Raw genomic sequence first — 27,914 nt, forward strand, 5'->3', positions numbered from 1 at the left:
AATTATTATTTTTCTTGACTACTGAGTTTCTTGACTACTGCACCCCCTTAAATTTTGCACCTGAGGTGAGTGCCACGCTCGCCCCACCCTAGGCCCAAGCTTGGAAGTGGATCGTTGAACAGACATTTCTGTGTGACGTGAAGGGTAACAGAGTTCTACTTGTTCCTGACATACTTACCTTCTTACTTGTGTTGGACTCATGTAATAACAAATCAGTTTAGGGTTAGCTTATTTGTGTTCTAAGGGGCTGTGATGGAGGAAGGGATGTAGGGGGAACATTCCAGAATCATGCTCTGTAGCAGGAAGAAATGGCCTGATTGTAAACACTGTTACAGATAATCAGGAAGCTGGAACAGGACCAGATTTTGGGTGAGGAGAGTGAGGTGCTCGCTTTAGGTGAACACTTTAAGGGGGTGCCAAAAAACTCAGTAATGGGGATAAATATTTTGACTTAATATTGTAAAAAATTGAAATGAGGGGATACCCTGGCGGTCCAGTGGTTAGAACTCGGTGCTTCCACTGCCTAGGGCCCAGGTTCAATCCCTGGTCGGGGAACTAAGATCCTGCAAACCTCATGGTATGGCCAAAAAAATAAAAGAAATGAATGGGAAAAATCCATGATAAACAAAATATCAAAATTTTAAAGACAGGATCCATCAGTGCTGTGATGAACCATATGGGAGACTGAGTCAAAAGGGAAAATGTGAGTCCCTATGTACATGTTTTTATGTATTATTTTACAGTTCTTCTTTTCCAAAACATTAAAGTAGTTGAAATATATTTTAAAAATTGAAAAATGCTGTATCAAAACTCACAGCATTATTTTAAGTTTAAATACTTTATCTTTACCAGAAACAAAATTTATTATAACTTTACTTTCCTAGTTTAAGTGAAATCAAACTCACCAATATATTTTCAAAAATCTACTTCTGGAAAAAATTAACCACTAAAAATTATGTAAAAACATGTACTTTTGCCTCAGGTTCTAAAATGTCACTAGGGGGTAACACAAATGTAAAAGCTGTAAATGTTGACATTAGCTCAGTAATTTAATTGGGCACTGAAATTCCAGGAGGATACGTTGTAGTGAGTTACTTTAGCAATCTTCATATGTTAACATCTTTGTCTAGATAAGTTACATAAATTGAGTCATAGATAACCCAGAACCAAACATACTGGGGACACTCTCTCCTTAGCAAAATTTCTTCAATTTTATCTTTAATTTTGCCTTCATTTGACATACTCCAAGTGGTCCTAAAATGGCTACCTTAAAAAATATCCCATACATGGCAATACATTTCCCATGTACACACTTAATCCTGATAGAGTAAATAATTTAGTACTTCCTCAAGCTATTTCTGATGGGATATAATGGAGTCCTGGAACTAAATCCTAGAATAGGAATCAATGTGTTGGTCCTGATCAGAGTAGCATGATGTCACAGTGTGGCTCGCTTTCGTCTGACACTAATTTCAAAATGATCACATAACCTGAGCTTGACCACAAGCTTTATTTGTGTGAACAAGATGAAGTGTCTTCCCTAAACGCTACTATTACCCCTACTATTATTGCATTGATAATAAGTTTCTAGTGAAAGAGAGAGTGGTCACTCTTTTCTGCTTTGCACTATTAAGATTCCCTCCAAAGTATCAAGTTCACTCCAGAAAGCCACATTTTGGGAGGATGACAGCATCTCTGACTGTGGCTTTCAAACATTTTTGATCATGATCCACAGTAAGAGATAAGATTTACCTCACAATCTTCAGTCTGAAAAGGTTGAAAATCAGCATTTACTTTTTGTTGTTGTTGTCGTTGACTGCATTGGTTCTTCGTTGCTGTGTGGGTTTTCTCTAGTTGGGGTGAGCGGGGGCTACTCTTCGTTGCGGTGCGTGGGCTTCTCATTGTGGTGGCTTCTCTTGTTGCAGAGCACGGGCTCTAGTGCCCAGGCTTCAGTAGTTGTGGTGCGTGGGCTCAGTAGTTGTGGCTCGCTGGCTCTAGAGCGCAGGCTCAGCAGTTGTGGTGCACAGGTTTAGTTGCTCTGTGGCATGTAGGATCTTCCCAGATCGGGGCTCGAACCCGTGTTCCCTGCATTGGCAGGCGGATTCTTAACTAGTGAGCCACCAGAGAAGCCCAACATTTACTTTAATACTTTCTATTCTACTAAATTGTATTCTGTCCTGTTTCTTCTTTGTTTGTTTGCTTGCTTTTTTTTAAAATTAATTTCTATTTTTACTTACAAAATTCTTTTTATCCAGTTTCTTTTAAATTTTTTCATTTATATCATGACCCAACATGAATATAGCCCATATTCTAAAAAACACTGTCTGAAAATGTATAATGACCATAATAATTTAAGGATTATAAGAATTATCACCATCATCATCATTACCATCACAAAATAATAACCTAGTTAACTTGTTATGTCTTACTTAAGGATGGTAAAAGTTATTTAGCATAGACTTACTATATCATGTAGGAAATAGTGATCCCACATATCAGGGCAATACTGAAGGCTATACACTCAATTGTAATTACTTGAACAAGAGCAGGTCTATGAGGAACCAGTGCTAAAAATGGAAAAAAAAAAAGTTCTCATAAAATCTCATTTTAGGTGTGACTATCACTTAATATATTTGTTAATCATATTGTTTTGGCAGAATGGGAGAGAAAATCAGAAATAACCTTAAAAATAGTATTCTTAACTAAAAAAAAAAAAAAACACAGAGGCTAGATTGTACAGCCTGTGTGAACAAATATCATTTGAATTCCCACCCAATCTCTGATTCCTTTTTCCATCTGCCTCCTGTCTTTGGTCAAAGCCCTCTCTTATGAGACTGGATCCCTGACTCAGTACAGCAGAACCGGCCATCGATGTAGCTGAAAGGAGAGTGGCCTTAGTTTTACAACTCAAGTGTTGCCCGGATGGTCTTAGGTTGTGTAGTGCTGTTGCAAAAGGAATATTGTAGGGCAATTCAGAATCTAATTCCGCAAACCTGTATTGGAGCTGGTATTTAGGCCCACTGAATGTGCTACAAAACCTTGGATGCTTTTTGTAGGCTCAGGTGTACCACTTCTCCCATTATCTGAAATAAAAATAAATAAACAGAGCTATTGTTGGTACAAACTGAACAAAAGAGCAATCGACTAAGTACATTACTCAACCACTTGTAGGGACTTCCCTGGTGGTCCAGTAGGTAAGACTCCATGCCCCCAATGCAGGGGGCCCAGGTTCAATCCCTAGTCAGAGAACTAGATCCCGAATGCTGCAGCTAAAGAGTTTGCAAGACACAGCACAGACAAAATAAATAAGTATTTTAAAACAACAACAACAACAAAACTACCCACTTGTAAAAATCTGACAGATTGAAGTGCCTACTCCTTGTCGCAAACGTGGCCCTCCCTCACTTTGTGTCCCTTCACTGGTTCAACGACTGAGCTGAGAAATACTTTGAGATTCATACCTCCATGTGAAGTCAGCCTGACATGACAAAAAGAACCTGGACTGTAAAAATGCTTGCAGATTCAACGCTTAATTGTAGACTTCAGGTGTGGCGTACATAGATGTTCATTCTATGATTCTCTCAACTTTTCTGTGTTTTCACATTTTCTTAATGAAATATTAGGTGGGGGGGTATGGGTTACAGTCGGTTTCAATACAATGACTCCTGAAAATTGGTTGCTGGACTTGGCAATGGGAAGGTCGTTGGAGACCTAGTCAAAGGAGATGTTATCGATGTGCGTGAGTGAAACAGGTTTGAGAGAGAACAGGGGGAAAGGCATTGGAGAGAGCAAGTTTTGGAAACTTCCTAAAGAGTTTTGCTGTCATGGAGGGAGGAGAAATGGGGGCAGCTCCCAGCGGGGGCTGAGGGATCAAGAGACGAGGTTTGTTTTTTAATATGGGAAAACCGACAGCATGTTCATAGAAGAACGGGGATGATACTTTTAAATGCTGTGATGTTCCTGGAAAGGGAGAGAGAATTGCCTGGGGTGTCCCCAGTTGGCCTGAGGGGATGTTAGCTGGTGCACAGGCAAGGAGTCAGCCTTGGCCTAGACGGGAGGAAAAATGAGAAGGTACAACTGCGCTAGATCAGGGGATGCAGACACTCTGTCAAGTGCTTGTATTTTGTCAGTGATGGAGGAAACAAGGTCATCCCCTAAGAGCGAGCCTGGGGTAGATATGTTGGGAGTATTTGTGGGATGAGAAAAATAGATGAGAAAGTCACCAAGCAAAAGGGGAGGGTAAATGAAGTAAGAAAATGGAGTAGCTTTCTTTCTTTCTTTCTTTTTTTTTTTTTTGCCACGCCATGTGGCTTGTGGGATCTTAATTCCCTGACCAGGGATTGAACCCGGGCCCTGGCAGTGAAAGTGCTAAGTCCTAACCACTGGACTGCCAGGAAATTCCTTGGAGTAGCATATTTTAAATAAAATTCCCAGAAATGGAATTGCGGGGTATATTGACTCTATTTTCTTATTTTCTATATCCTTGATGGTCTACCATTTGGGGCCTTCATCCTGGGAAGGCTCCACCTCTCTGGACTGGCTACTTCCCAGAGACAGCAAGCGACTCCCCTGTGGTGTCTTTGATATTCAAACCAACCATCAAACCCTCACACACCAGGCCAATACTCCCTCTGCCCTGAATCACCCCAGGGCCAGGTACTGGACACCTGAGAACCACTCCTATAGCCCAGAGCCCAGCAAAATTATTGAAACTATGCAACACTAAGCTTACTCCATGTACCTACCCCACCTCACCCATTCCTTCCCTCAAAACCCCCAACAGAAGCTCTGGGTCATTCTCTCCTCTCTCCTCCTCCTGCCTCCTAACCCACTCTGGTCCTTCCCGACATGGCCCGGCATGCTGTGCCATGCCTTCTGTTTCTAGGATTCCGTGTGTATAAACGTCTTCCTTCATGACAATCATTTCTTTGTCTGCGTGTCTTACCATACCTGATTAAAACAAATCCCAGGGATATTTCAACACTCTGGGTCAAAAAGTGAATGCATTCTTTTTATAAGAATTGCCAATTGCGCTCTGTAGAAGTTGTACTCATTCCTAGCCTACAAACAAGATATGAGATTATCTTTCCCTACTCCTTTGCCAGGAGAGTTTGTTGTAAAATTTTTTGCCTATTTTCAACATGATAGCTGAAAACTGGAATTCTAGTGTATTTTCAATGGGTATTTTTCCTATTATGAGGTAGGCATCTTTCCATATAACCAAGAGCTGAAGGTTACAGGAGAAAATGGGAGTCTTCCAGTGATCTGACTAGACAAACAATTCTGTCTCTGTCTCTGTATCAGAAGCTACACTTGGGACCCAAAGCTCAGGCGTGGCAGAGGTTTCAGCGAACCTCTATTGCCATCTCACAAGACAAGTTAGTGTCAAAGTAAGGACTATAATGTGGGCCTTCTGAGACCTTGGCCCGAACTCCTTTTCTGGGCTTTGGTGCTGGGGTGGGGGGTGAACTGGGAAGTGAAATATTATAGCTGAGCTTTAGGAAGGGTAATAACGTCTTTGGGATGGATGGAGGGATGGATTAATTGTGGGTTTGGTTGTTTTTTTTTCTGTATTTCCTGATGCTTTGACCTCTGTGCTATTTTCTAATCTGCCCCAAGCAACATCATTACTAATCCAACCATGGGGCGGGGGGCCCCTTTTTCTAATTTGCACAAAGGGGCTGTACAGGTCAGTGACAAGCAGCGCGGGGTGCCCTCTGGAGCCACACAGCTCAGCAGCTTTGTGAACGTCCATGGATCCCACCCACTCTCCCAGATGCCTTGACTTACCAGTACGCCCTGGGAATGGCGTGGGTGTAGTACATGCTGGAGCTAGACGGCTGTTGAAGGGGATCAGAAAGAAGAGCCAGGTTTAAGATGCACTTAGGAAAGTTAGGATGTAACTTGGTATTATATGAGGGGGCCTAAAACGTAGTTTCCGAATAGCTAAGATGGTAAATGTCCTCAAGAAGTTTATTCCGATGCCTAGTATTGATGGAAATGCGCGGCTTAATTTGCAGAAGCATGGTGCTCTGCTTGCATCCAGTGTTTCCTTTGATGAATCTGGACCATTAAGAACACAATGCATTTGGGTCCTGGTCTGCTTTTGCAGTCACGCAAGCTGGGAAACCTCCTCCCAAGCTGAGGAACTGGAGAAACTTAGCACAGAGCTGAAGAGGGCTGTACTCTCATCAGGTCGGAGAGCCGGGGCCAGGGAGGGGCCAACAGTCACAGCCCTTCTGTCACCCAGCTTACAGAGAGTGAAGAGTGTAGGATATAATTTCCAAGCAATGCTTATCTAATTTTATTATTTTATGGACCATGCTACTAACAAATATACAAGAAGAGCCACATTGGGCTTCCCTGGTGGCGCAGTGGTTAAGAATCAGCCTGCCAATGCAGGGGACACAGGTTCAAGCCCTGGTCTGGGAAGATCCCATATACCGTGGAGCAACTAAGCCCGTGTGCTACAGCTACTGAGCCCGCACTCTAGAGCCCATGAGCCACAACTACTGAGCCCACATGCTGCAACTACTGAAGCCCGCGTGCCTAGAGCCCGTGCTCAGCAGCAAGAGAAGCTACTGCAATGAGAAGCCCACGCACTGCAACAAAGACCCACACAGCCAAAAATAAATAAAATTTTTTAAATCTTAAAAAAAGAGATACATTGATATAGCACATAAGAGGACCCCAGAATACAGTTCTCATCTCACTGAACGAGTACTAACAATGACTCACCTCTGTGTTTTGAGAAAGCTCCTTGAACATGAGATAATTGAAATTCCTTAGGATACAGTGTGGGCTTTTTGGTGACATTTGTGGGTCTTTGTGACTGTATATAACCTGGAAAAGAAAACTTGTGGCAGTGAAATATAACTACTCCTTTTTACTTCCCCTAAAACAAGTGAAAACATGCTTGAAGCGACCCATTAAGCGTGTTGTTTGTCCAGCTGGTTTGAACTCACCTGCATAAGGCAAGCACAAATGAAGTGGGAATTCCATTAAAAACAAAAATAAAATGGCGAAAGAACTTTGAACCTTGTCCATCGTTCCAAAACTGCTAGTTTGTTATCGTATGGGTGAAAGGAATCATTTAGTTGTAGGCTAGCATCTGTCCTATATTTCTCTGAGGAACTAAGGAGCTCTTCTCGCTACAGAATGTTTGGGTTCTGACTGGGAAACACCAGTGTGACGTCAGCTCACGTTGCCACATGGAATTCTTTCATGGAACCAAGTCAGCCAGTGGGGAGCCTGACAGAATGAGTGAGCGCACTGGGAGGGATGCTCACCTCTTGGGTACAGATGTGAATGAGAACAGGTCCCTGTCCTCAGAGAGCGTCCAGATTAGTGTGGAGGCAGAAAGAAATCAATTATAATCCCACGTGAGGCCTTCCCTGGCGGTCCAGTGGCTAAGACTCCGTGCTTCCAGTGCAGGGGGCCCGGGTTCAATCCCTGGTGGGGGAGCTAGATCCCACATGCACGCTACAACTAAGACCCGACACAGCTAAATAAATAAATAAATATTTAAAAAATAATAATAATTCAATGTGACACATCATAAGAAGCCAACAGAGAAAACAGCAGGGCTCTGTGTTCAAATGCCTGAATTCTAACCCTCATCTCTGGCTTCCTAGATGTTTGAGCTTGATCAAGTTACTTACCCCTCTGAGCTTCAGTTTCCTCAGCAGAAGAACAGGACAGGAACGAACACCTACTTCACAGGGTTACAGCGATGGCTCAATAAGGGAGTCCACGCAAAGCTCAAAAAGAGTGTGGGCACTGAACGTTAGTTCTGGTTGTAAAATGGGAGAGTATAATATTTTCAATAAAGCAATTCAGTACTCCTCCAGCCTCTGGGGGTGCTGTTCAGAAACCTAGACCCAAGTGGCCATCTCCAGAAGTTTCTTTAAAGGAGATTAAATGAATCATCTGAAAATGTGGAAATGGGATAGAAAATTAGATGGCATGGAAGAAGGTTGTCCCCGGACGTGCCCTTTGCCCATCTGGTAGTTCCCACAATACAGAAAACAGGTTTTCATTCCTCCTACCAATTAGAATAAGTGAACAGACCAGAGACCTTTTGAGGCTTGTAAAGTCCTCTGGGGTTAGGAGCTGGTTCCTCGTGTGCTGTGCCCTAAAGGGCAGCTGTCCTTCCTGAATGTCAGGAGATGAGAAGGCAGGCCTCCAGATATACGCCCGCTGTGGGCCATGAAGTTTCTTGCTCTGCTCTTACAACAGCCCAATCTGCCTTCCTCCCATCCTGCCATGCCCAGGGATGAGCCAGGTAAGAACAGTGCCCCACGCTCTCTCTAAATCCCGCAGTCTCAGAGTCGCCCCCAATCAAGCCCGTCTGGATGAGTTCATCTGCTGTGTCTCTTGGAACTTAGGTTGGGGCTCCCTATCGGTACTGTGACCTTTAGACTGGATTTAGGTCTCTCAAGCTCCCGATGGACACCTCTGTCTTTGGGACTGGTCTGGGATATCAACTTTCCAATGGTCACTACTGCCTTGCCCAATCCTTTCCGACAGGTCTGTGAACACCTGGCTCTTCCTAGACTTGGTTCTTACAGTCTGTGCATCCAGCCCAGCTGGATGAATCCTACAAGCATCAGAATACCACTGTGAGTTAATAATGCTGACAGATGTGTAGAGAATACAAGATCAAGCTATGAGGATTAGGCCAAGAGATAAGATCTTTCATAATGTCACCAAAACCTTTCAACAGATTCCCTTAAATCCAGAGGTGCCTGACCTGTTCTCTTGGCTTTCTTCCAAAGTAGGGTGTCCGGTTGCAAAACTGTGTTCCCAACCTTCGTCATATGCCTTATAGGACTATTCCTCATTGTCACCTTTACTAAAATTTGCCATCAGTGGCCATGTCCAGCCGTCCCAGTCAGTTTAGCATCTCGACAACCCAGGTGGCAAGTGTTATTCACCCCAAATAATATTGTTAATGATGTTGGAGCACTACAGTGTGGATCGTATTGTAGTTTTTTTTTATTGAAGTGTAACTGACATTAACATTATATTAGTTTCAGGTGTGCAACATAATGATTCGATATTTGTATGTATTGTGAAATGATCATGTCTAGTTAACATCTGTCACATATACATATTACAACATATATAATTACAAACTTTTTTTCTCGTGGTTAGGACTCTTAAGATCTACTCTCGGGCTTCCCTGGTGGCGCAGTGGTTGAGAGTCCGCCTGCTGATGCAGGGAACACGGGTTCGTGCCCCGGTCTGGGAGGATCCCACGTGCCGCGGAGCGGCTGGGCCCGTGAGCCATGGCCGCTGGGCCTGCGCGTCCGGAGCCTGTGCTCCGCAACGGGAGAGGCCACAGCAGTGAGAGGCCCGCATACCGCAAAAAAAAAAAAAAAAAAAAAAGATCTACTCTCTTGGGACTTCCCTGGTGGTCCAGTGGTTAAGAATGTCTTGTAATGCATGGGATGCCGGTTCGATCCCTGGTTGGGGAACTAAATCCCACATGCTGAGAGGCAACTAAACCTTCGCACCACAACTAGAGAGCCCGCACATCACAATGAAGAGCCCACGCACTGCAACTAAGACCCGACACAGCCAAAAATAAATAAATAGATAAATATTTTTAAAAAATCTACTCTTAACAGACTGGTGGTTGCCAAGGGCGAGAGGGTTGGGGGAGGGATGGAATGGGAGATTGGGGTTAGCAGATGTAAGCTTTTATACAGAGACTGGATAAACAACAAGGTCCTACTGTATAGCACAGGGAACTCTATTCAATATCCTGTGATAAATCGTAATGGGAAAGAATATATAAAAAAAGAATGTATATATATGTATAACTGAGTCACCTTGCTGTACAGCAGTAATTAATGCAACATTGTAAATTATCTATATTTCAATAAAAAATAAAAACAAATAAAACTAAAAACATTTACTCTCTTAGTAACTTTCAGATATGCAATACAGCATTATTAACTACAGTTGTGATGCTGTACATTACATCCCCATGACTTATTTTATAAATGGATGTTTGTACCTTTTTACCCCTTTCACCTCTTTCATTGTAAAATTTTAAATTTTGTATTTTCCTCCTGCCTCAACATACCCACAAACAGGTTGTGAGCACCCCTCCCAGGTGACCAGGCTTATCAAGTGATAAGGCTGGCCCTGCTACAAGGGGCTTCCTCTTTGCTCTCCCCTGAACATGCCCTAGTAACATTCAAAAGCACCAATGACATGCCTCATGCCTCTTCCTGTGTATTCTACCCCCACCCCTAAGAAAAGCACTTGCCTGTGGGCTAGTCTTCACTCTCTGCTCCCCACCTGCTTGGTTGAGCCCGCTCCCTGGCTTGCAGCATGTGTGGACCTTCGTGGCATGCCGTAACTCCGTCTTTCTAGGACCTGTGAGTATAATAAACTTTGTTTCTTCCTGCTACTCTCCTGTGTCTCCTCTTATGGCTGCACCTGACTGACCATCACCTAAAAGAACATAAAACAGTGTTCATAACATTATTTATAATAACCAAAAAGTTATTATAAACCCAAATGTCCATCAACTGATGAATGGATAAACAAAAAGGGTATATCCACACGATGGAATATTATTCATCCAAGAAAAGGGGCAAAGTACTGATTTATGCTACAACACGGATGAACTATGAAAACATTATGCTAAGTGAAAGGATCCAGAAACAAAAGGCCACGTTATATCATTCCATCTATATGAAAGGTCCAAAACAGGAAAATCCAAGACAGAATGTAGATTACTGGTTGCCAAGGGCTGGGGGGAGGAACGAATAGGGAGAAGAGTAATTGCTAATGGGGTTTCCTTTTGGAGTGATGAAATGTTCTGGACTTAGATGATTGGGATGAACGAACAGTACTGTGAATATACTAAACACCACCTGAAAAAGGTTAATGTTATGGTATGTGACTACCTCAAGACAGTGATGAAATGTTCCGGACTTAGATGATTGTGATGAGTGAACAGTATTGTGAATATACTAAAAACCACCTGAAAAAGGTTAATGTTATGGTATGTGACTACCTCAAGAAAGCTATTGTTGTTTCAAAAGACTTTCTTGTTTAGAGTAGCTTTATGTTCACAACAGAGTTCCCACGTACCCCTTGCCCCCTCACACACACTCACACACACACACACAGCCTTCTCTATGATTGACATCTCACACCAGAGAGGTACATTTGTTACAGCTGAGGAACCTACATTGACACATCATAATCAAAGTCCCTAGTTTATGTTGAGGTTGACTCCCGGCATTACACATTCTGTGGGTTCTGACAAAGGTATCATGACATGTATCCAGTCTTATAAAATGTCATATGGCACATGTGCCCTGCTGTAAAAATCCACTATGCTCCACCTATTCATCCCTCTCTCCTCCCCCAACCCTCTGGCAACCACTGATATTTTCACTATCCCCATAGTTTTCCCTTTTCCAGAATGTCATAAGTTGGACTCATACAGTATGTAGCCTTTTCAAATTGGCTCCTTTCACTTATTAATACTTATTTAATATATTCTTTAGTAGTATGTTTCTTCATGTCTTTTCACGGCTTGGCAACTCATTTCTTGTCAAAGCTTCAAAGCTCTTTTTAAAATAAGGTGTAGTTGATTCACAATATTAGTTTCAGGTGTACAACACAGTGATTCAAAATTTTTATAGACTATACTCCATTTAAAGTTACTATAAAATATTGGCATATCCCTTGTGATGTACAACATATTCTTGTAACTCATTTATTTTACACATGGTAGTTTGTACCTCTTAATCACCTACCCCTGTCTTGTCCCTCCCTGTCAAAGCTATTATTTTTTAAAAATGAGAAAAGCTTTTGAGTTTGGGTGATCTTAAGTGCAGCCCATGGACTACAACTCCCAGAAGGCCGCACAGGCCGCTGTCTCCCAGCGGTCTGAGTGCTCCCATTGGTCGGAGGCACGCCACGGTACCTTCTGGGAGTTGTAGTCTTCGCCTCACAGATGCTTCCCTGTCCGAGGAGGCCGGGGCCCGGCCTATGGACCACAACTCCCAGAAGGCAGTGCAGCCCAGCCGCGTCTCCTAGGTAACTGAGGATGGGCTCCACCATAGTCTCTTCCTGCTACGGTTGTTCTCCAGTTGCCTTAAGCTTTTTGCTTAAGGTTAGGAGTTTTTAATTATTACCGGAAAGAAGGTAAATCCGATCCACGCCTCTCCACCATGACCATGACCTTTTCTCTTGGGTTTCAGTACTTTTTAATAATGTGGTTTCTTTGTGTTTATCTTGCTCTGAGGTTCACTGAGCGGTTTGAATCTGTACGGTGAAGCGTTTCATCACTACTCTGCGCACTGCTGCACCACGTTGGTCCAAGTTTTCATGTCTTGCCGGAACGACCACAGTAGCTTCCGCGCTTCCCTTCTTTGGTAAAGGTTGCCTCCATCAGGTCATTATACACACAGCAGCCACTAGGACCTCTTTAAAAACAAAAGCATTTTCTGTCCTTCCTGGTTGAAGTTGCTCAGTGGTTCCCATACAGAAACCCAGCCTTCGTGCGTGTCTGGGCAGCTCACCAAGGCCTTGTGGGAGGTCATCCTTCCTGCTGTGGGTTCTGACCAGACCCAGAAGCAGGGCCTGGAGCCAACTTCTGCCAAACAGAAAACAAAATCAAGCTTAGGTAAGGAGAGACTACATTCAGAAAGACGATTCCAGTAAGGAGAGGGGGACTGTTGCAGTAGGGAGAACACTCTTGACAGTAGGATCTGCAAGCCTCTCCAAGGTTGCGCAGAAAGGAACTTTCTTTCACAGGGAGGAGTGAACAAGTCTAGAAAAAACCGGGTGTGGGGAGTGGAAGATCGGACTGCAGCAGCAGATGTCTTGCTGTCAGCTGGTTCTAGAGAGGGGCCACTTTCCTGCATTCGAATACTTATTTAACCTTAGGAGTAAGTCAGAGTTCAAGGGTCTTTGGGGAGGGAAGAAGCCGAACTAAAGTTTGGTGAAGTCAACTCAAGAGACTTTTGTTCTGATTGATCAGCGCGGACAGTCTAGCTAATCACTTATGAGAGTGAATGGAAATTCGGAGAGTCTGGCTCTGGCCTTGTCCTATGTGACAGAGGGGTCAAGAGTCCTGTCTGTCCTTCGCAGTAAGCCGTTTCCTGGAACACAAAAGGTTGGAGGGATTCAACTGTCTCTGTTTTCCAGGAGCCTGGAGGTAAGGTTCAACACTGTCACCCCTCACCTCCAGGTTTCACCCCTCCTTTATCCCAGAACCCTTTGAAGCGGATCTTGGGGTTGCCTCTCTAGGCCACATGAAGCCTGGGCTACCACCTTTTCCTATGGTGTCATCATTGCATGGGGCCGGGTTAGAGTCCCTCACACCTTGCTTGGGTCCTGCCCAAAGTGGACCCATAATGACCCAATCCAAGCTGGCTTCCTTCCACGTCAGGTCCCACTGGATGTCTGCTCCCAGCATGACAACAATCTCCAGAGCACTGGGTCTAGCGGATCGGGGTTGAGGCCAGGAGGTCTATATTTTTAATAAGCCCCCAAGTGACTTTTAGGATCAGGAGTTTGGGGAGCAAGGCCAAACTTAGTGACTTCCTGCTGGAAAATCTGATCGGGTTCCCTGTGGTTTGGGCCCCCAGTTCTCCACCTGGGGACCCTCCATCCTGAGGGCATACATACTTGTCTAGACTCTTCAGCACTTCCTCCCACCACGAGGACCCACCTTGAGCCCAGTGCTGCCCGTAAGTGCTGCTCACTCCATCTGCAGAGGGATTTTGTCTCTGTGACGACACAAGGGCGGGTGTTGCCTGTGCAGACAGAACAGCACCTGCAGGGAAGGCTGGGATGAGCCCTGACCCTCGTGACTCGAAGACTCTGTGTTGCTGGGGAGCTCCCAGCACCGCCCACATTCCTGGCCACTTATCTCCTCTGCCCGCAAGGTGAGTCTGATTTGTGGCGTCTCTGATATCCACCCCCACCCCCCATTTTATGGTCAAGCCTTCTGACTAGTCCTCCCACATACAGGGGTTCTTGACCATCTGTCTATGATTGCAAAGCCCTTCTCCCTGTGGGCACCACCCCACAGTCACCCCCAGTCTCTTCTCCATGGTCAGGAGACCCAGGATGATGAGAACTCATGGCCACCCCACCTGATGAGGTCTGGCTGCTGGGAAGCACAAGCAACAACCTGCTGGTGTGTTCCAAGCACTCACAGAACCACCGGTGCTGTGCTGGACACTAGGGACACAGCACGATCAGGACCAATGAGGTGCCCTCCCCCATGGAGATCACAGCCTAGTTTGTGGTTTCGGGAGATGGTGTGGACAATAAGGAAGGAAGAAAATAGACCAGGTGATGTTCCGTAGTGACGTGTTCGATGAAGCAAGTAAAGACAGGGCAGTGAGGTGGAAAGTGAGAATTCGTTGACTGGACGGTCCGGCATCACCCACAGCTGCAGTGACACAGCCTCCGGTTCAGGCTTCCTGAGGAGTGGAATCAAGGCAGGGCTTCGGAGTAGCTGAGAGACAGGCAGAGACTACATCACATCAGGCACATGTTTCTCCATCCTGCCTCCACAGAGCCCTGGGCTGGTGAATCACATTTCAGTTATCTTGTGAGGTAAGAAGGCAGTGATTGGCTTTCTGATGCCTTCACCTCTCCATCCTAGCATCCATCCTCCCACCCCTGAATTCAGTGGGGCTTACAGTGACCAGGATCTGATCCTGTCTCATGTATGCATAAAAATTGATGGAGTAGCTGCTTCCCTAAGAGAAATGAATGTGCTCACTGGCCAGGAAGTAAGCAATTTTCTGAGCATAACTATTTCAAAAAGAAAAACACCACACTGGATTACAGATTCCACCAGAAGCACGTATATTAGAACAGATGGACCAAAATTTTAACTTAGTCAATTAAGTACATTTAAAGAGATACGGCATAATACTAACAATAGGAAATGAGAATAAGAACACATAAAAGAGAACCAAGTAGAAATATTAGAAATGTAAAATAGTGGTTGAAATGAAGACACAATAGAGGAAATGAGCAGCAAAATGGACAGCTGAGAAACAAACTAGCAAGCTGAGGAAATGTCCAGACAAAAGGAAGACAGGAGAAGGAACTAGAGAACATAAAAGAGCAGGTAACAGATATGAACAACAGACACAGACACGCTGACATCTAAATAATAGGAGTCCTAAAAAGAGAAACTTTTTAAATGGCAAAAATGAAATATTAAAAAATGAGATAAATTTCCCAGAATGTAAAACAGAATAAAGACATCAGATTAAAAGGCCCATAGAAGTGTCTTATGAAGTTAAACGTTTACTTACCATACAACTCAGCTATTCCACTCCTAGGTTTTTACCCAAGATAAATGAAAACCTGCATACACAAAAAAGCCCTGAAGAAGAATGTCCATAGCAGCTATATTTACACTAGCCCAGAACTGGAAACAAGTCAATGTCCATCTACAGGTGAACAGGATGACTACTACCTGTGGCACATCCGCATAATGGAAAGCTACTCAGCAAAGAAAGTAGACTGCTGATAAATGCTACAACGTGGATGAGCCTCCAAAACATGCTGAGCAAAAGAATCTAGATACAAACGTAGCATATGAATACAATACTGTATGATTCTATCTTTATAAAACTCTAAAAGACAATTCTAATATGTACTGTCAAAGCAGACATGTGGTTGCCCAGGTCTTGGGGTAGGGTGGAGATTAACTGTGAAAAGACATGAGGGAACTTTTTGGAGAAGGGCAAATATTCTCTATTTTTATTGTAGTGGTGGTTGCAAGGGTGTTGACATTTTTCAAAATTCATCGAACTGTGGCCTTAAAGGGAGAGTCATCAGCATACCAGTGGTGTTTACAGGGCTTCAAGACTGGATGAGATCAAGGCACTGTGAGCAGATGGGAAGTGGGCAGTCTGACAGTAAGAGGTAAAGGAGGTGGGGAAGGAACAGCAAAGGGGGCCTGAAATGAAGGCCAGAGAGGCAGGAGGCAAGTCCCAAAAGCCAAGTGAACGTGTTTCAAGGAGGAAATGATCTATTACCTAAGAATCTGAGATGCTGCTGCTAATGTCAAGGAAGAAAACAGAACTGACCACTGGATTTAGCAGTGTGGGGGTCATCTGGCAGCAAGGTAGGTTTTGGAGTGGGTCCAAGAAAGAATGGAAAGGGGTCTTCCCTGGTGGTCCAGTGGTTAAGAATCCGCCTTCCAATGCAGGGCACGCAGGTTCAATCTCTGGTCGGGGAACTAAGATTCCACATGTTGCCAGGCAACTAAGCCTGTGTGCCACAACTAGAGAGAAGCCCATGCACCGCAACGGAAGATCCCGTGTGCCCCAACTAAGACCCGACGCAACCAAAAATAATAAATATTTTTTTTAAAAAAAGAAACAATGGAAGGGAAGTGAAGACAGCAAGAAGAGACAACTTTTGAGATATTTTGCTTTCTGAAACAAAGCAGAGAATGATTCAGGAGCCAGAGGGTTTTTTGTTTTTTTTTTTTTTTAAGTATGTTTACATGTCCATGGGGATAATCCAGTATATATAGAAAACCTGAGGATACAAGAGATAAGGGAAACTTGCTGGAGCGATGTCTTGGAGTAGTGGACATGGGACAGGCTCTGGTGCCAACCCAGTCAGTTCATATACAGGCACCAGTGGGAAGGCACGGAAATTACGGAAAGTGGGTAGGGAAGGTGGACAGATGTCATGTAAGGCCTCTGCTGGCTTCTGTCACTCAGGGAAACAGGAAGCAAAGTCGTCTGCTGGGAGCAAGCGTAAGGGAAGATTCAGTGAAGGGATTGTTGGAATCTTGGTACTAAGATAGGAAAAGACACTAGCTTAGGAAAAGACACTTGAAACCGATGGTGGAGAGGTTCCAGTCACTGGTAATGGAATGGTCCTAGGGATGACAATGGGAGTGACTGTCTGTTGCAGGGTGGGTGACAAACCCGTGAGCAGACAGGTCAAAGAACTGTGAGGTCAGGACACAGGAAGATCATCTACCTGGACAATAAAATCAGCAAGTATTATGATGGGGGTGGTTTTAGATGCAATACAGCAAGAGCTGAAATCTTTACGGATGGGAAGCGTGAACCATTCATAAGGTGATTGCAACAGAGGGAAGCAAGAGCGATATGACAGTTTGGTGTCCCAAGAGTCAGAGCTCAGTCTTAGAGAGAAGGGAGGGGAACAAACGAGAAGCAACAAATGAGGAGTGGGAGAGAGAGCAGCCACTCCCTGCGAGGATCCTAAGAAAAGGTACTGTGCAGAGGGGAGACCCAACTTTCAGTCACAGCAGAAGGTGGCTGAATGGGGAGTCCCACCTGGGCCCTGCAGGTTTCAGAGCTGGGGAGGAGTGGAGCGTGGGGATCAAAAGGGCAATGAACTGAGCTAGATGTGGGTTAGAATAAGGGAGGGAAGAGGGGACCTGAGAGCCCTTGGCATACAGAAGGTTGTGTAATAGGTGGTAGGGAGGTAGGGAATCCTTCTAGGAGGAAGCAGAAGTCTGGGACCCTTTTAGAAGGACACTTTAGAAGTCCAGGAGGCCCTTTTAGAAATATTTTTTAAAAGATACTAAGCTTGGTGGTACAGTTACAGAACTTGCCAGGATGCTTGTGGAGTATTTGTGTATGACTTACAAAATCCTTTGTAGTCCCTAAATCAGAAACTCTGGGTTCAAAGTGTATTACTTTGGGTATTAGGATACAATACCCATATATTGGCAGTACACCTCTTGATGCATTAGGCTGCTGTGTCATACAGAGGTTAATAGTGCTGCCTCTGTTCTCTCCAAGGATCTCTGCACAAATCACACAAGAAATCCAATTAATTTACCCCGGCAACCTTTACTGTGTAACCCCTATACATTAAGGTAGGGTCAGTGTTACATACCTATGGAAGCGCCAGCTACGGGAGTCTGACAGTGAGCACAGAGTCCCACCATACCAGCAGGCCACTTTTTCTCAACCACTGGAGAGTCATGGACCCCTCGAGAACTAGATGAACCTTCTGTACCCTGGATTGCTAACCAATGCCCTTGAAACCCATCCAGGAAGGACTGCTGGCCCCTAATTATAGCCGTACCTTAGGGAAATACAGGAAATATTTGTGAACCGAAGAAACGCCACCCAAGTCCTCCTATTCATCTTGCCCCCTTTCCACTCTGAGCACTCAGAGAAACTTCCTCATTTTATGACTGATTAGCTCCTTTCCCTTCTGAATCGTCCCTACTATCAAGTAATCTCTTCATCTGGAGAAGATAAAGAAAAGATAAACATTGAATTCTAGGGAGACCTTGAGAAATGGTGCTCTCATGTGCAGATGTGTCTCTTGCCCTCTCCCTCATGAAGGGCATTCTAAACCCATCAAGGGGCATTTCCTCTGACTTGCCCAAACCTCCAGTGAGTCCTCCAGCCCCTGCTCTGCTGTAATCTTCAGAGTCATAGGTGGTGAAATTTTAGGGAACCCAGGGCCCAGAAAATGCACTGATTCTGAATGTCCAATCCAGACTTCATATTCCAAAGGGAGCTTTGCTCTCATGGTACCCGAAATCCCCACAGGGCAGAAAGCCAGGTAACTTTATTTCTCATTGTTTAGGAATTTGATTTTTATTATCAAATATCTACTATAAGAACACTGGACAAAATTTAAAAAAAAAAACATTAGGGGAAAAAAATCACTGCAGAGGCAGTGCAACACAGTGGTTAAAACAATCTCTGGAGCCAAACAATCTTTCTATTCCTAACTAGCTGTGTGTCCTTAGGTAGGTTTCTCATGATTTCTGCCTCAGTTTCTCCCTTTGTAAAACTGGGCTAATAATAGTACCTATCTCATAGAATTAACAGGACTGAACAAGTTAATATTTGAAGAGTATTTAAAACAAAGTCTAGCACATGATAAGTGCTGTATGTGTTTGTAAAACTTTAAAAAAAACCTTAACTGGGTTAATTTATCCATGAGTCTTTCCAGTCGTTATGCATATACATTTTAGATGTTATAGTAGATATTTATATACAATTTTGTGTCCTTTTTATTCCTTTTTTTGTTATGTATATTGACTCAGTATCCATAATTTATAACTTACAGTGACTGCCTAAAACAGATTACAAACTAATTGTCCAACAATGCAGTAATGAGTAAACCATGGTCACTGACACACTGGGTTATTAAGTATCACCTTTTGTTCCAACATCAGTCTCATACTTATGGGCAATACCATTCCATCATTAGTAATCTCATTTACTAATCTTTTCTAAGGTTAATGTCGATCAACAGTAAATATCCCATTCAACACTTTTTTTTCCCTTAAATTCAGGTTTAGTATTCCATATTCTATTCCTTAAAGAGCACCCAGACCCTCCCCTTATAATAGCACAATCTGTGTTTCCGTAATGATGCACAAAATGTTACTGTAAAGCTTCCATCCAATATTCCAGCTTGATGCGAAACAGCGTATTTCTAGTTGAAACACTTTTCCTAGGATAAAGATTTTCCCTTAACAATGCACTCTGATCCACAAATAGTTGAGATCTCTTACTAAAACATGTCTCATTCCCTACGTTCATGTTGCTCAAGTAGGATTCCTGGTGTCCTCTTCACTGTAATTATTTGATGTTAAATAAAGGCTACACAACTGTGGAAGGCTTTTGCCTATTCTTTTCATTCACAGGTTTCTTCTACGAAGATAATTTCTACTGATTAATAAGGGGAGAAGTCTTACTGAACTCGTATTAAAAATTTCCCCTCTTGATTATACTTATAGGGTTTTTTGCAATGTGTTATCAAATGTACAATAAAAGAAAAATCTCTCATCAATTCAATTCACAGAGTTTCTCTTCACTATGATTTCTCTGGTGTTGAAGTAGGGCTGAGTGACCACTAAAGGCTTTTCCACAGTCAGTGCATATAAAGCGTTTCTCTCCACTATGCATTCTCTGATGAATAATAAGAGAAGAATTCTTACAGAAAGCTTTCTCACAATGATTACATTTGTAGGGTTTTTCTCCAGTATGGTTTCTCAGGTGTACAATAAGGGAAGAACTCTCATTAAACGCTTTCCCACATTCATTACATCTATATGGTTTCTCTCCAGTATGAGTTCTCCTGTGTGCAATAAGATGAGAGCTACAGTTAAAGGATCTTTCACATTGATTACATTTGTAGGGTTTCTCACCAGTGTGGATTCTCCGATGGGCAACAAGGTGGCAACTCTGGCTGAAGGATTTTCCACATTTATTGCACTCATAGGGCTTCTCTCCAGTATGAGTCCTTTGATGTCTAACAAGGTGAGCCATCTGGCTGCATGATTTTCCACATTTATTACATTCATAGGGCTTAATTCCAGAATGAATTATTTCATGTTTAGTGAGGGCTGAACGTTCTCTGAATGCTTTGCCACATTCCTGACAGTTATAGGGTTTCTCTCCTGTGTGAGTTCTCTGATGGGCAATAAGGTGGGAGCTCCAGCTGAAGGATTTTCCACATTCAGTACATTTATATGGTTTTGCTCCGGAGTGAGTTCTTTCATGTTTACTAAGGGCTGAGTAATCCCTAAAAGCTTTTTCACATTCATCACATTTAAAGGGCTTCTCTCCAGTATGCATTCTCATGTGGGCAATAAGATGGGAGCTCCAGCTGAAAGATTTCCCACATTCAGTACATTCAAAAGGTTTCTCTCCAGTATGAGTTCTCTGATGTCCAATAAGATGGGAGTTCCAGTTGAAAGACTTCCCACATTCATTACATACATAAGGTTTCTCTCCCGTATGAATTCTCTTGTGTACAATAAGATGAGAATTCCAGCTGAAGGCTTTTCCACATTTATTACATTCATAGGGTTTGATTCCAGTGTGAGTCCGTTCATGTTTAGTAAGGGCTGAACGATTCCTAAAAACTTTTCCACATTTATCACATTCATAGGGTTTCTCTCCAGTATGAGTTTTCTTATGTTGGATAAGGTAAGAGCTCCAGATGAAAGACGTCCCACATTCATTATATTCGTAGGGTTTCTCTGCAGTGTAAGTGCTTGTATGCTGTGTAAGGAATGAGTCATACCCAAAGACTTTCTCCCATTCATTGTATTTATATGCTTTCTCTACAGTACCAATTTTTTGATGCTCCATAAAGGATGAAAAGTAAAAGATATTCTCATATTCTTTGTAATCATACTGGTTTCCTCCAATATGAAGTCCTGGATGTTCACTAAATGATGGGCTCTGGTTAAAGATTTGATGGCATTCCTTATATTCATATAGTTTTTCTCCTGTATGCATTCCCATATGATCACCAAAATGTAGTATATGATTGAAAGATTTAACAGCATCAGTACATTTGAAAAGATTATCTCCAGTCTGCACCCTTGCAGGGTGAACAGGTTGCATGGAGTGGTAGAAGGCTTTGTCATACTCATTATTTTCACAGGTAATCTTATCTGCATACACTATGGCTGAGTTACATCTCCAACTTTCAGCATTTGTATCAGGCTTATAGAAATGTTCTATTTGAGAAACTTTCTGAGATGGAACAATGCTTAGGCTCTGGCTACACCCTGCCCCAAGTTCACAGAACTCAGAGCCTCTTTGAGACAGTACTTGCTTTTGCATGAAGACCATTTGCCTCATAGCTGTACTCTGGTTCATGTGATACATTTCTAATTGGTCTTTACATCCCAAAACTTCTAACCTGGAGAACCAAGGATCATCCCATATGTATCTCTCCAACTTCATGCTATGGGACTGTTCCTCCTCAAGAATGCTCTGTGTTGGGATCAACGCTTTGCTTTCAAGATTTCTCATCCATTCTGAAATAAACAGAAAATATCCATGAGAGCATAGGGAAAGAACTTCTAAGAGTAGAGTGGAAAAGGTAAGATTTACTGTCCATATTATTGAAAAGGTAAGCATGAACTTGTTTCCAAATAGACTTGTAACCCAGAAGAAGATCATAATAGGAAAGAGAAGAATAGTAAAAAGTGAACAAAAGTAGTTAACCAGAATGCAAAGTGTGCACTGAATATGAATAAAACCCATTTAGGAGTATCTTCCCATGAAAAGGAGGACCAGTTATTACATGTGTGCAGGAAAGAGTTAACTCTACACACTTGAGTTGGTCACACTTTGCACATTCCCAAGAAGGCCTGTTTCAAGACTGGCCCTCGGCCAACTCCTAAGGACTGAGATCCTGGAATGTTCTAACTCATAGGAGTGTTCTGCAATGCTTGAACCCTTGAAGTATACTGCACCAACTTCTCTAGATAGTTTGTACAAACAATGTCATTTATGGTGAACACTTGCTTTCCTTCTGGGGTTCTGGAGCTTCCATGATTACTCAGTCAGTCATGTGTGTCTAAATGACCAACCCCCAATAAACACCCTGGACTCGCAGGCTTGGGCAAGCTTCCCTAGTAGATGACACTTCACACAACTCATTGCTGAAGGAATTAAGTGAGTTCTTTGCAACTCCACTGGGAAAGAACTACTGAAAGCTTGCATTTGGTTTCCTCCAGACCTAGCTCCATGCACCTTTACCCTCTGCTGATGTTGCTTTGTGTCCTTGCACTGTAATAAACCATTACCCTGAATATAATGCCTTTTGAGTCCAGGGGGTCCTTCTAGTGAATCACTGAACCTGGGGGTTGTCTGGAGGATCCAGATGCATTTAATACTATTAAGGTGAAAAAATAATAACAGGTTTAACAAAAGACAGATGAACAACCAGCCCCTCAGCAACTAATGTTTCAATTATTAAAGTGTGCTAATTCATTTCTATGTTATAATGTCCTTACTGTTCCCCTACTTTGACACCTGCCAAAAAAAGAAGGGGATGGGGTTAAGAGAAAGTATCACCAACAAAGGTTTCAAGCTATCACATTATTTTCTATCTCACAGAGTTCAGTCAATAACACAAAATCATCCGCCCGAATGGCAAAAATCACATGGTTTCAGGATACTCCTAAAGTTCTTCTAACATGTGTAGAATAATGACAAAAGAGATAGACTGGAAAGACAGCACACTGCAATGAAGCAGATACGGGAGTTATAGTCTAATAATCTGTATTTTAGTACTGGCTCTGCCACTATCCTTACGTGACTTTTCTGAAGATTAAATGAGATTGTGAATCCAGCAAAATGTCTGGCAAATTCAATATGTGGAAGCTACCTATCATCACTGCTGAGGTATCAGTCCTCCAACAACAGGGGTCTGTATTAGTTTCCTATTGCTGCTGTAACAAATTACCACACGTGTAGTGGCTTAAAATAACAAACTCACTGTCTCACAGTCTGAAAGTCAGAAGTTCTAAATGGCTTTCACTGGGCTAAAATCAAGACAGCTTTCCTTCAGAAGCTCTAGGGGAAAATCCACATCCTTGCCTTTTCCAGCTTTAAAAGCTGCCTGCATTCTTTGGCTCGTAGCTCCCCCCTCCGTCTTCAAAGTGTATCATTCCAACCTTTGCTTCTGTCAGTCACATTTCTGTGTCTCTGACACTCCTGCCTCACTCTTAGAACGACCTCATGATAACATGGGCCCATCCAGACAATCCAAGATAATCTATCTCAAGATCCCTAGTTTAATTCACATCTGAAAAAGTCTCTTTTGCCATATAAGGCACCATATTCACAAGTTTCAGATGTGGACATTTTGTGGGGGCAGGTATCATTATTCAGCATACCACAGGGTCTAATGCTGCAGGTACCCGACAGGGCCTAGACCCTTGTCCTCTTTCTCCAGGTTCTTCTTCTTTCTTCACTATATACCATTTCCCCCCTTTTACTACCCAAGTCCATTACAACAGAGAGAGATCCTACTCTGCTCAAGTAATGGCACTTACTATCAATTTTAAGCTTAGCTCCTAGTAGTTAGGGAATGATCTTCAAACAACTTTTGAATTTTTCCAGTAGAAACTTTTAAAAATGATAGCTGACCAAGTCACTGATTAGATAAGCAATGTCCGTCCAGCTTCATACTCAGTACTTATGGCCTGAGTGTCTCTTCCACCTGTAAATTATAATCTATGTGATGAGGTGACAATCTAAACAGTTATGAATACACACATTACATCACTGAGAGTTTGTGGGGTTGTAGATGCTAAGTGGATGGCAGGTCAGAAAAGGAGACCACGACAGAAGCAATCAAGGAAGGTTTCACACAAGAGAAATAACATGAGCTCAGTCTTTGGGCATGGCTCAAATACAGACAGACTGCTGGTATGGCATGAGCAAAGGCATGTGTGATGTGACTGAAATATAAGGAGGGCCTTAAGGATGCCAGCTGAGTAAACTGCAGGAACTAGTCAGGAAATGAGCAAAATAATAGAAAAAATTGGAAGGTCTTGAAATCTGGTCAGAGTTATTTAAAAGGCAACTCAAGTCACTGTAGGTTTACTGGCAGAGACCTCATAATGGAAGATTTCAGGGATATAAATCTAGAAACAACATCTGAGGGGGCTAATAACAAATAATAATTCACTCACCAACTTGAGCTGGAATTTTATGAGGGTGCCTACCTGAGGGTGATGTTGGTGGAAGCTGAATGACACAGCTGACATTTCAGAGGAAGAAAATCTCAGAAGTCAGACAAGAGATTACTTCTTAGAGAGGAAAGAGCAGGCAGTCAGAATGACTTCCCCATTTCCAGCTTAGCGGACTCACAGAAGGTTGGCATCAGGGATATAGATCAGGAAGACGGGGAAACAATCTAGAAGGGAGAGCCGAGATTCCTGGTTCTATCAAGATCAAGGAGACAGTTGAGATGACTTCCAAGAAGGCAGAAGTGTAAGGATGGAGGTGGTGGAACCACAGGGCTCAGGACAGTTACTTAGAATGGTCAGCACTGACCATTAAAGCTACTGGAATTCATGACTCCTTGGTGGAAGGTTTCAGATCCAGATAGGGGGCAACTGGTAAGACTCCACAAAAGTTCACTTCGTTAGATAGGAAGATGTCCAACCTCAGGACTCAAGAGGGGGCCATGGTACATCGTTAAATTAAAAACAACAAGATACAGAACGATGTGTATTGTATTCTACCTTTGGAAAGGTGAAAAGTAACTACATATGCCTATATGCTTATAGTTGCATAAAGAAACTCAGGAAACAAACAATAGAAATTATTGCAAGTAATTAACCTCGGTAAGATGTCAGTGAAATTTCACCACTCCATAAAAGCAACCATAACACTGGCAAAACCTGACAGAATAAGTTTCTTCAGAATTATCTAAATTAACCAAAGCCTTGCAGCAACCCAGGGAGAGTTTATTCAAGGAAAACTGAGTTTCAATAATAACGGTGAGTTTTGTGGCATTTTAACTTACCCTAATCCCATCTGACTCCTCAACTCAGCAGTAGCCTTGGAAAATAACAGCTCACAGTTCTGGTGATAGAAGGAACAGAACAAAGCTAGAGCTTTTTCAAAGCCTCATTCCCAAAGAACAGTCATTATCTGACCTGTTTGGTGGTTCCCAGGAAGACCCCCACTTGAAAGGCTTGTGGGAACTTGCATAGCACTAAAAACTTCTAGGAAGTAGGTATGTGTCAAACATTTAATGGCAATGTTTTAAAGCGTTACTGTCTGAGGTGATGGAAAACAGATGGGGTACACAATACACAAACCAGAAAACGAAAGTAAAACCCGAGGAGTGAGATGTCCATAGATTTGAAAAGTCCTAACATATTCCTGGGAATCTAGAAGGCCCATGCATACACACTGTAATTAAACTTTCAAAAGCCAAAGCCAAAGAGAGAATCCTGAAAGCAACAAGAGAGAAGCAAGTCATCACATACATGGGATCCTCAACAAGATAAACAGCTTATTTCTCATCAGAAACCACGGAGGCCAGAGAGAAAAAGAAATATGTCAACCATGAATTCTATACCTGGCAAAACTATCATTCAAAAATGGAGAAATCAAGACATTCTCCGATAAACAAAAGCTAAGAGTTTGCTGCTAGTAAACCTGCCCTACAAGAAATGCTAAAAGGAGTTCTTTAGGTTGAAATGAAAAGACACTAACTCGAAATACTGACCACCAGTAAAGGTAACTACATAGGTAAATACAAGAAGAGCAGACAAATGCATTTTTTGTTTGTTTCCTATCTGATTTAAAAGACAACTACATAAAGCAATAATTATAAATAAATTATAAATCTGTTATGAATCTATGTTGAGACACAATGTACAGATGTAATTTGTGACAATAATAGCACAAAAGAGGACAGAGCTATACAGAAGTTTTTATATACTATCAAAATTAAACTGATAGTAACCCAAACTAAATTGTTATAAATTAAGATGTTAATTGTAATTCCCAGGGCAACCATTAATAAAATAACCCCAAAATTTATAGTAAAAGGAAAGTGGTTACCTGTGTGTGCATCTGTGTGTCTGTGTGTCTGTCTGTGTGTCTCTCTGGAGAATAATAATAATGTGGATAAGAGGAGAGAGTATAAATGAGATTTTTTTCAGCTTATATTTTATATAGCTTTGAGTTTTTTGAATCATGTAAATACATTATCTATATTAAAAAAACATTTTTTGTTGTTTTTTCAAAAGAAGAGTTAGTGACTACAGCCACAAGTTTAGCAATAAAAAATTAAAAAGCAGGGGTTTCCCTGGTGGCGCAGTGGTTGAGTCCGCCTGCCGATGCAGGGGACACGGGTTCGTGCCCCGGTCCAGGAAGATCCCACATGCCACGGAGCGGCTGGGCCCGTGAGCCGTGGCCGCTGAACCTGCGCGTCGGGAGCCCGTGCTCCGCAGCGGGAGGGGCCACAGCGGTGAGAGTCCCGCGTACCGCAAAAAAAAAAAAAAAATTAAAAAGCAGGTAAATGAATGAGAAGTCTTCTTAGACAAAGGGACAAAGCAGAGAACATGAGAGGTGGGGAGGGAAACTGTAGCATACAAAAACTGTTACCGTGTTAAAAAGGTGGGCATCTTTGCTCTGAATCAACAGCAGAAAAAAGTCAATATAAGGGGTAAAGCTCCTTGGAAGGAACTGTGACTGTCTCTGAGGAAGTGAACTCCTCACGGCCTCAGCCCACTTCTCAAACAAGGAGGGCTTGGAGGAAGGTTCCTCGCTCCCACCTGGGGTCTGCTCTCACCTGGACAAGTGCCTTCAGGAGGATATGCCTGCTCCACTGACCATGGCTCTTCTCCTTGCTCCAACAGGGAGATGACCTCGGGCTTGGCGATCTGATTCCCTACATGTGGAGGAAAAACACAGACTTGTAGAGCCATGTAACCCTCCCTTGCCTATTTCTCATGAATGACTTCACTTCATGCTTTATGAGCAATATCGTCCTTGAACCTCAGGGCTCAAGATCATCTCAGCCCTTCTGAAGCCTCGTAAGCTTGTAAACAGAGAGTAGCACAGGGGGATCGCAAGGGGGACAGCATCGTTTACTTGGGCAGTCCCCGCCTTACCCACAGAGAGCAGATGCCCATAGGTCTCCAGCATCACATCACGGTACAGGGTCCTCTGAATAGGGTCCAGCTGCCCCCATTCCTCTTGGGTGAAGTCCACAGCCACATCCTTGAAGGTCACTGGTTCCTAAAAGAGCACACACGTTCCTCCTCAGCCCGGAGCTACCCCCGCTCCAGTGTTTTCTGGGGCTGGAGTGAGGCTGACAGCCCTGGGGTGGAGAGAGTACATAGAGGAATTGTCCTGGATGCGTTCAGTATTCTCAATGACATGGGTCAGGTCTCACTGGGAGCCACCCAGGGCCCTGCATTTGGGATGTACTCTTAGGGAGTTAGATATCTGGGCCCACAATAACCACAATAAAGATGAACAGGTCTCTCCTAAGATCTTGCCCAATTCTAGTTAACACTGGCTAGTATGGACAGGACTCCCATCTGGGCAATTCCTCCTGCTTCTCTGGAACTGCAGACACTTAATAAGACCGAGACCAGGACCAGGGTG

General features: G+C 43.1%; 1 protein-coding gene across 9 annotated transcripts in view; it reads right to left on the bottom strand.

Annotated features, from left to right (window-relative positions):
- Positions 1-2,211: 2,211 nt before the first annotated feature.
- The window catches only part of LOC308606606 (zinc finger protein 606-like), a 36,487-nt gene continuing 10,784 nt past the window's right edge, over positions 2,212-27,914 (bottom strand). Inside the window, exons 5-13 of one of the 9 annotated variants that reach the window (XM_081217706.1) lie at positions 27,416-27,542; positions 27,094-27,192; positions 26,361-26,404; positions 25,312-25,370; positions 13,709-21,802; positions 10,280-12,628; positions 6,739-6,843; positions 5,791-5,832; positions 2,270-3,083 (exon numbers count right to left, since the gene is read on the bottom strand). In XM_081217706.1, the coding sequence (XP_081073832.1) occupies positions 21,784-21,802; positions 25,312-25,370; positions 26,361-26,404; positions 27,094-27,192; positions 27,416-27,542 (348 nt within the window). In that variant the 3' untranslated portion in view covers positions 2,270-3,083; positions 5,791-5,832; positions 6,739-6,843; positions 10,280-12,628; positions 13,709-21,783. Of the gene's footprint in view, positions 3,084-5,790; positions 5,833-6,738; positions 6,844-10,279; positions 12,629-13,708; positions 21,803-25,311; positions 25,371-26,360; positions 26,405-27,093; positions 27,193-27,415; positions 27,543-27,914 lie in introns of those variants that run through there. The other 8 variants (XM_081217710.1, XM_081217705.1, XM_081217704.1 and 5 more) reach the window with 8 other exon arrangements.

The sequence above is a fragment of the Mesoplodon bidens genome (assembly GCF_964165515.1).
Source record: "Mesoplodon bidens genome assembly, chromosome: 18".
Lineage (NCBI taxonomy): Eukaryota > Metazoa > Chordata > Mammalia > Artiodactyla > Ziphiidae > Mesoplodon > Mesoplodon bidens.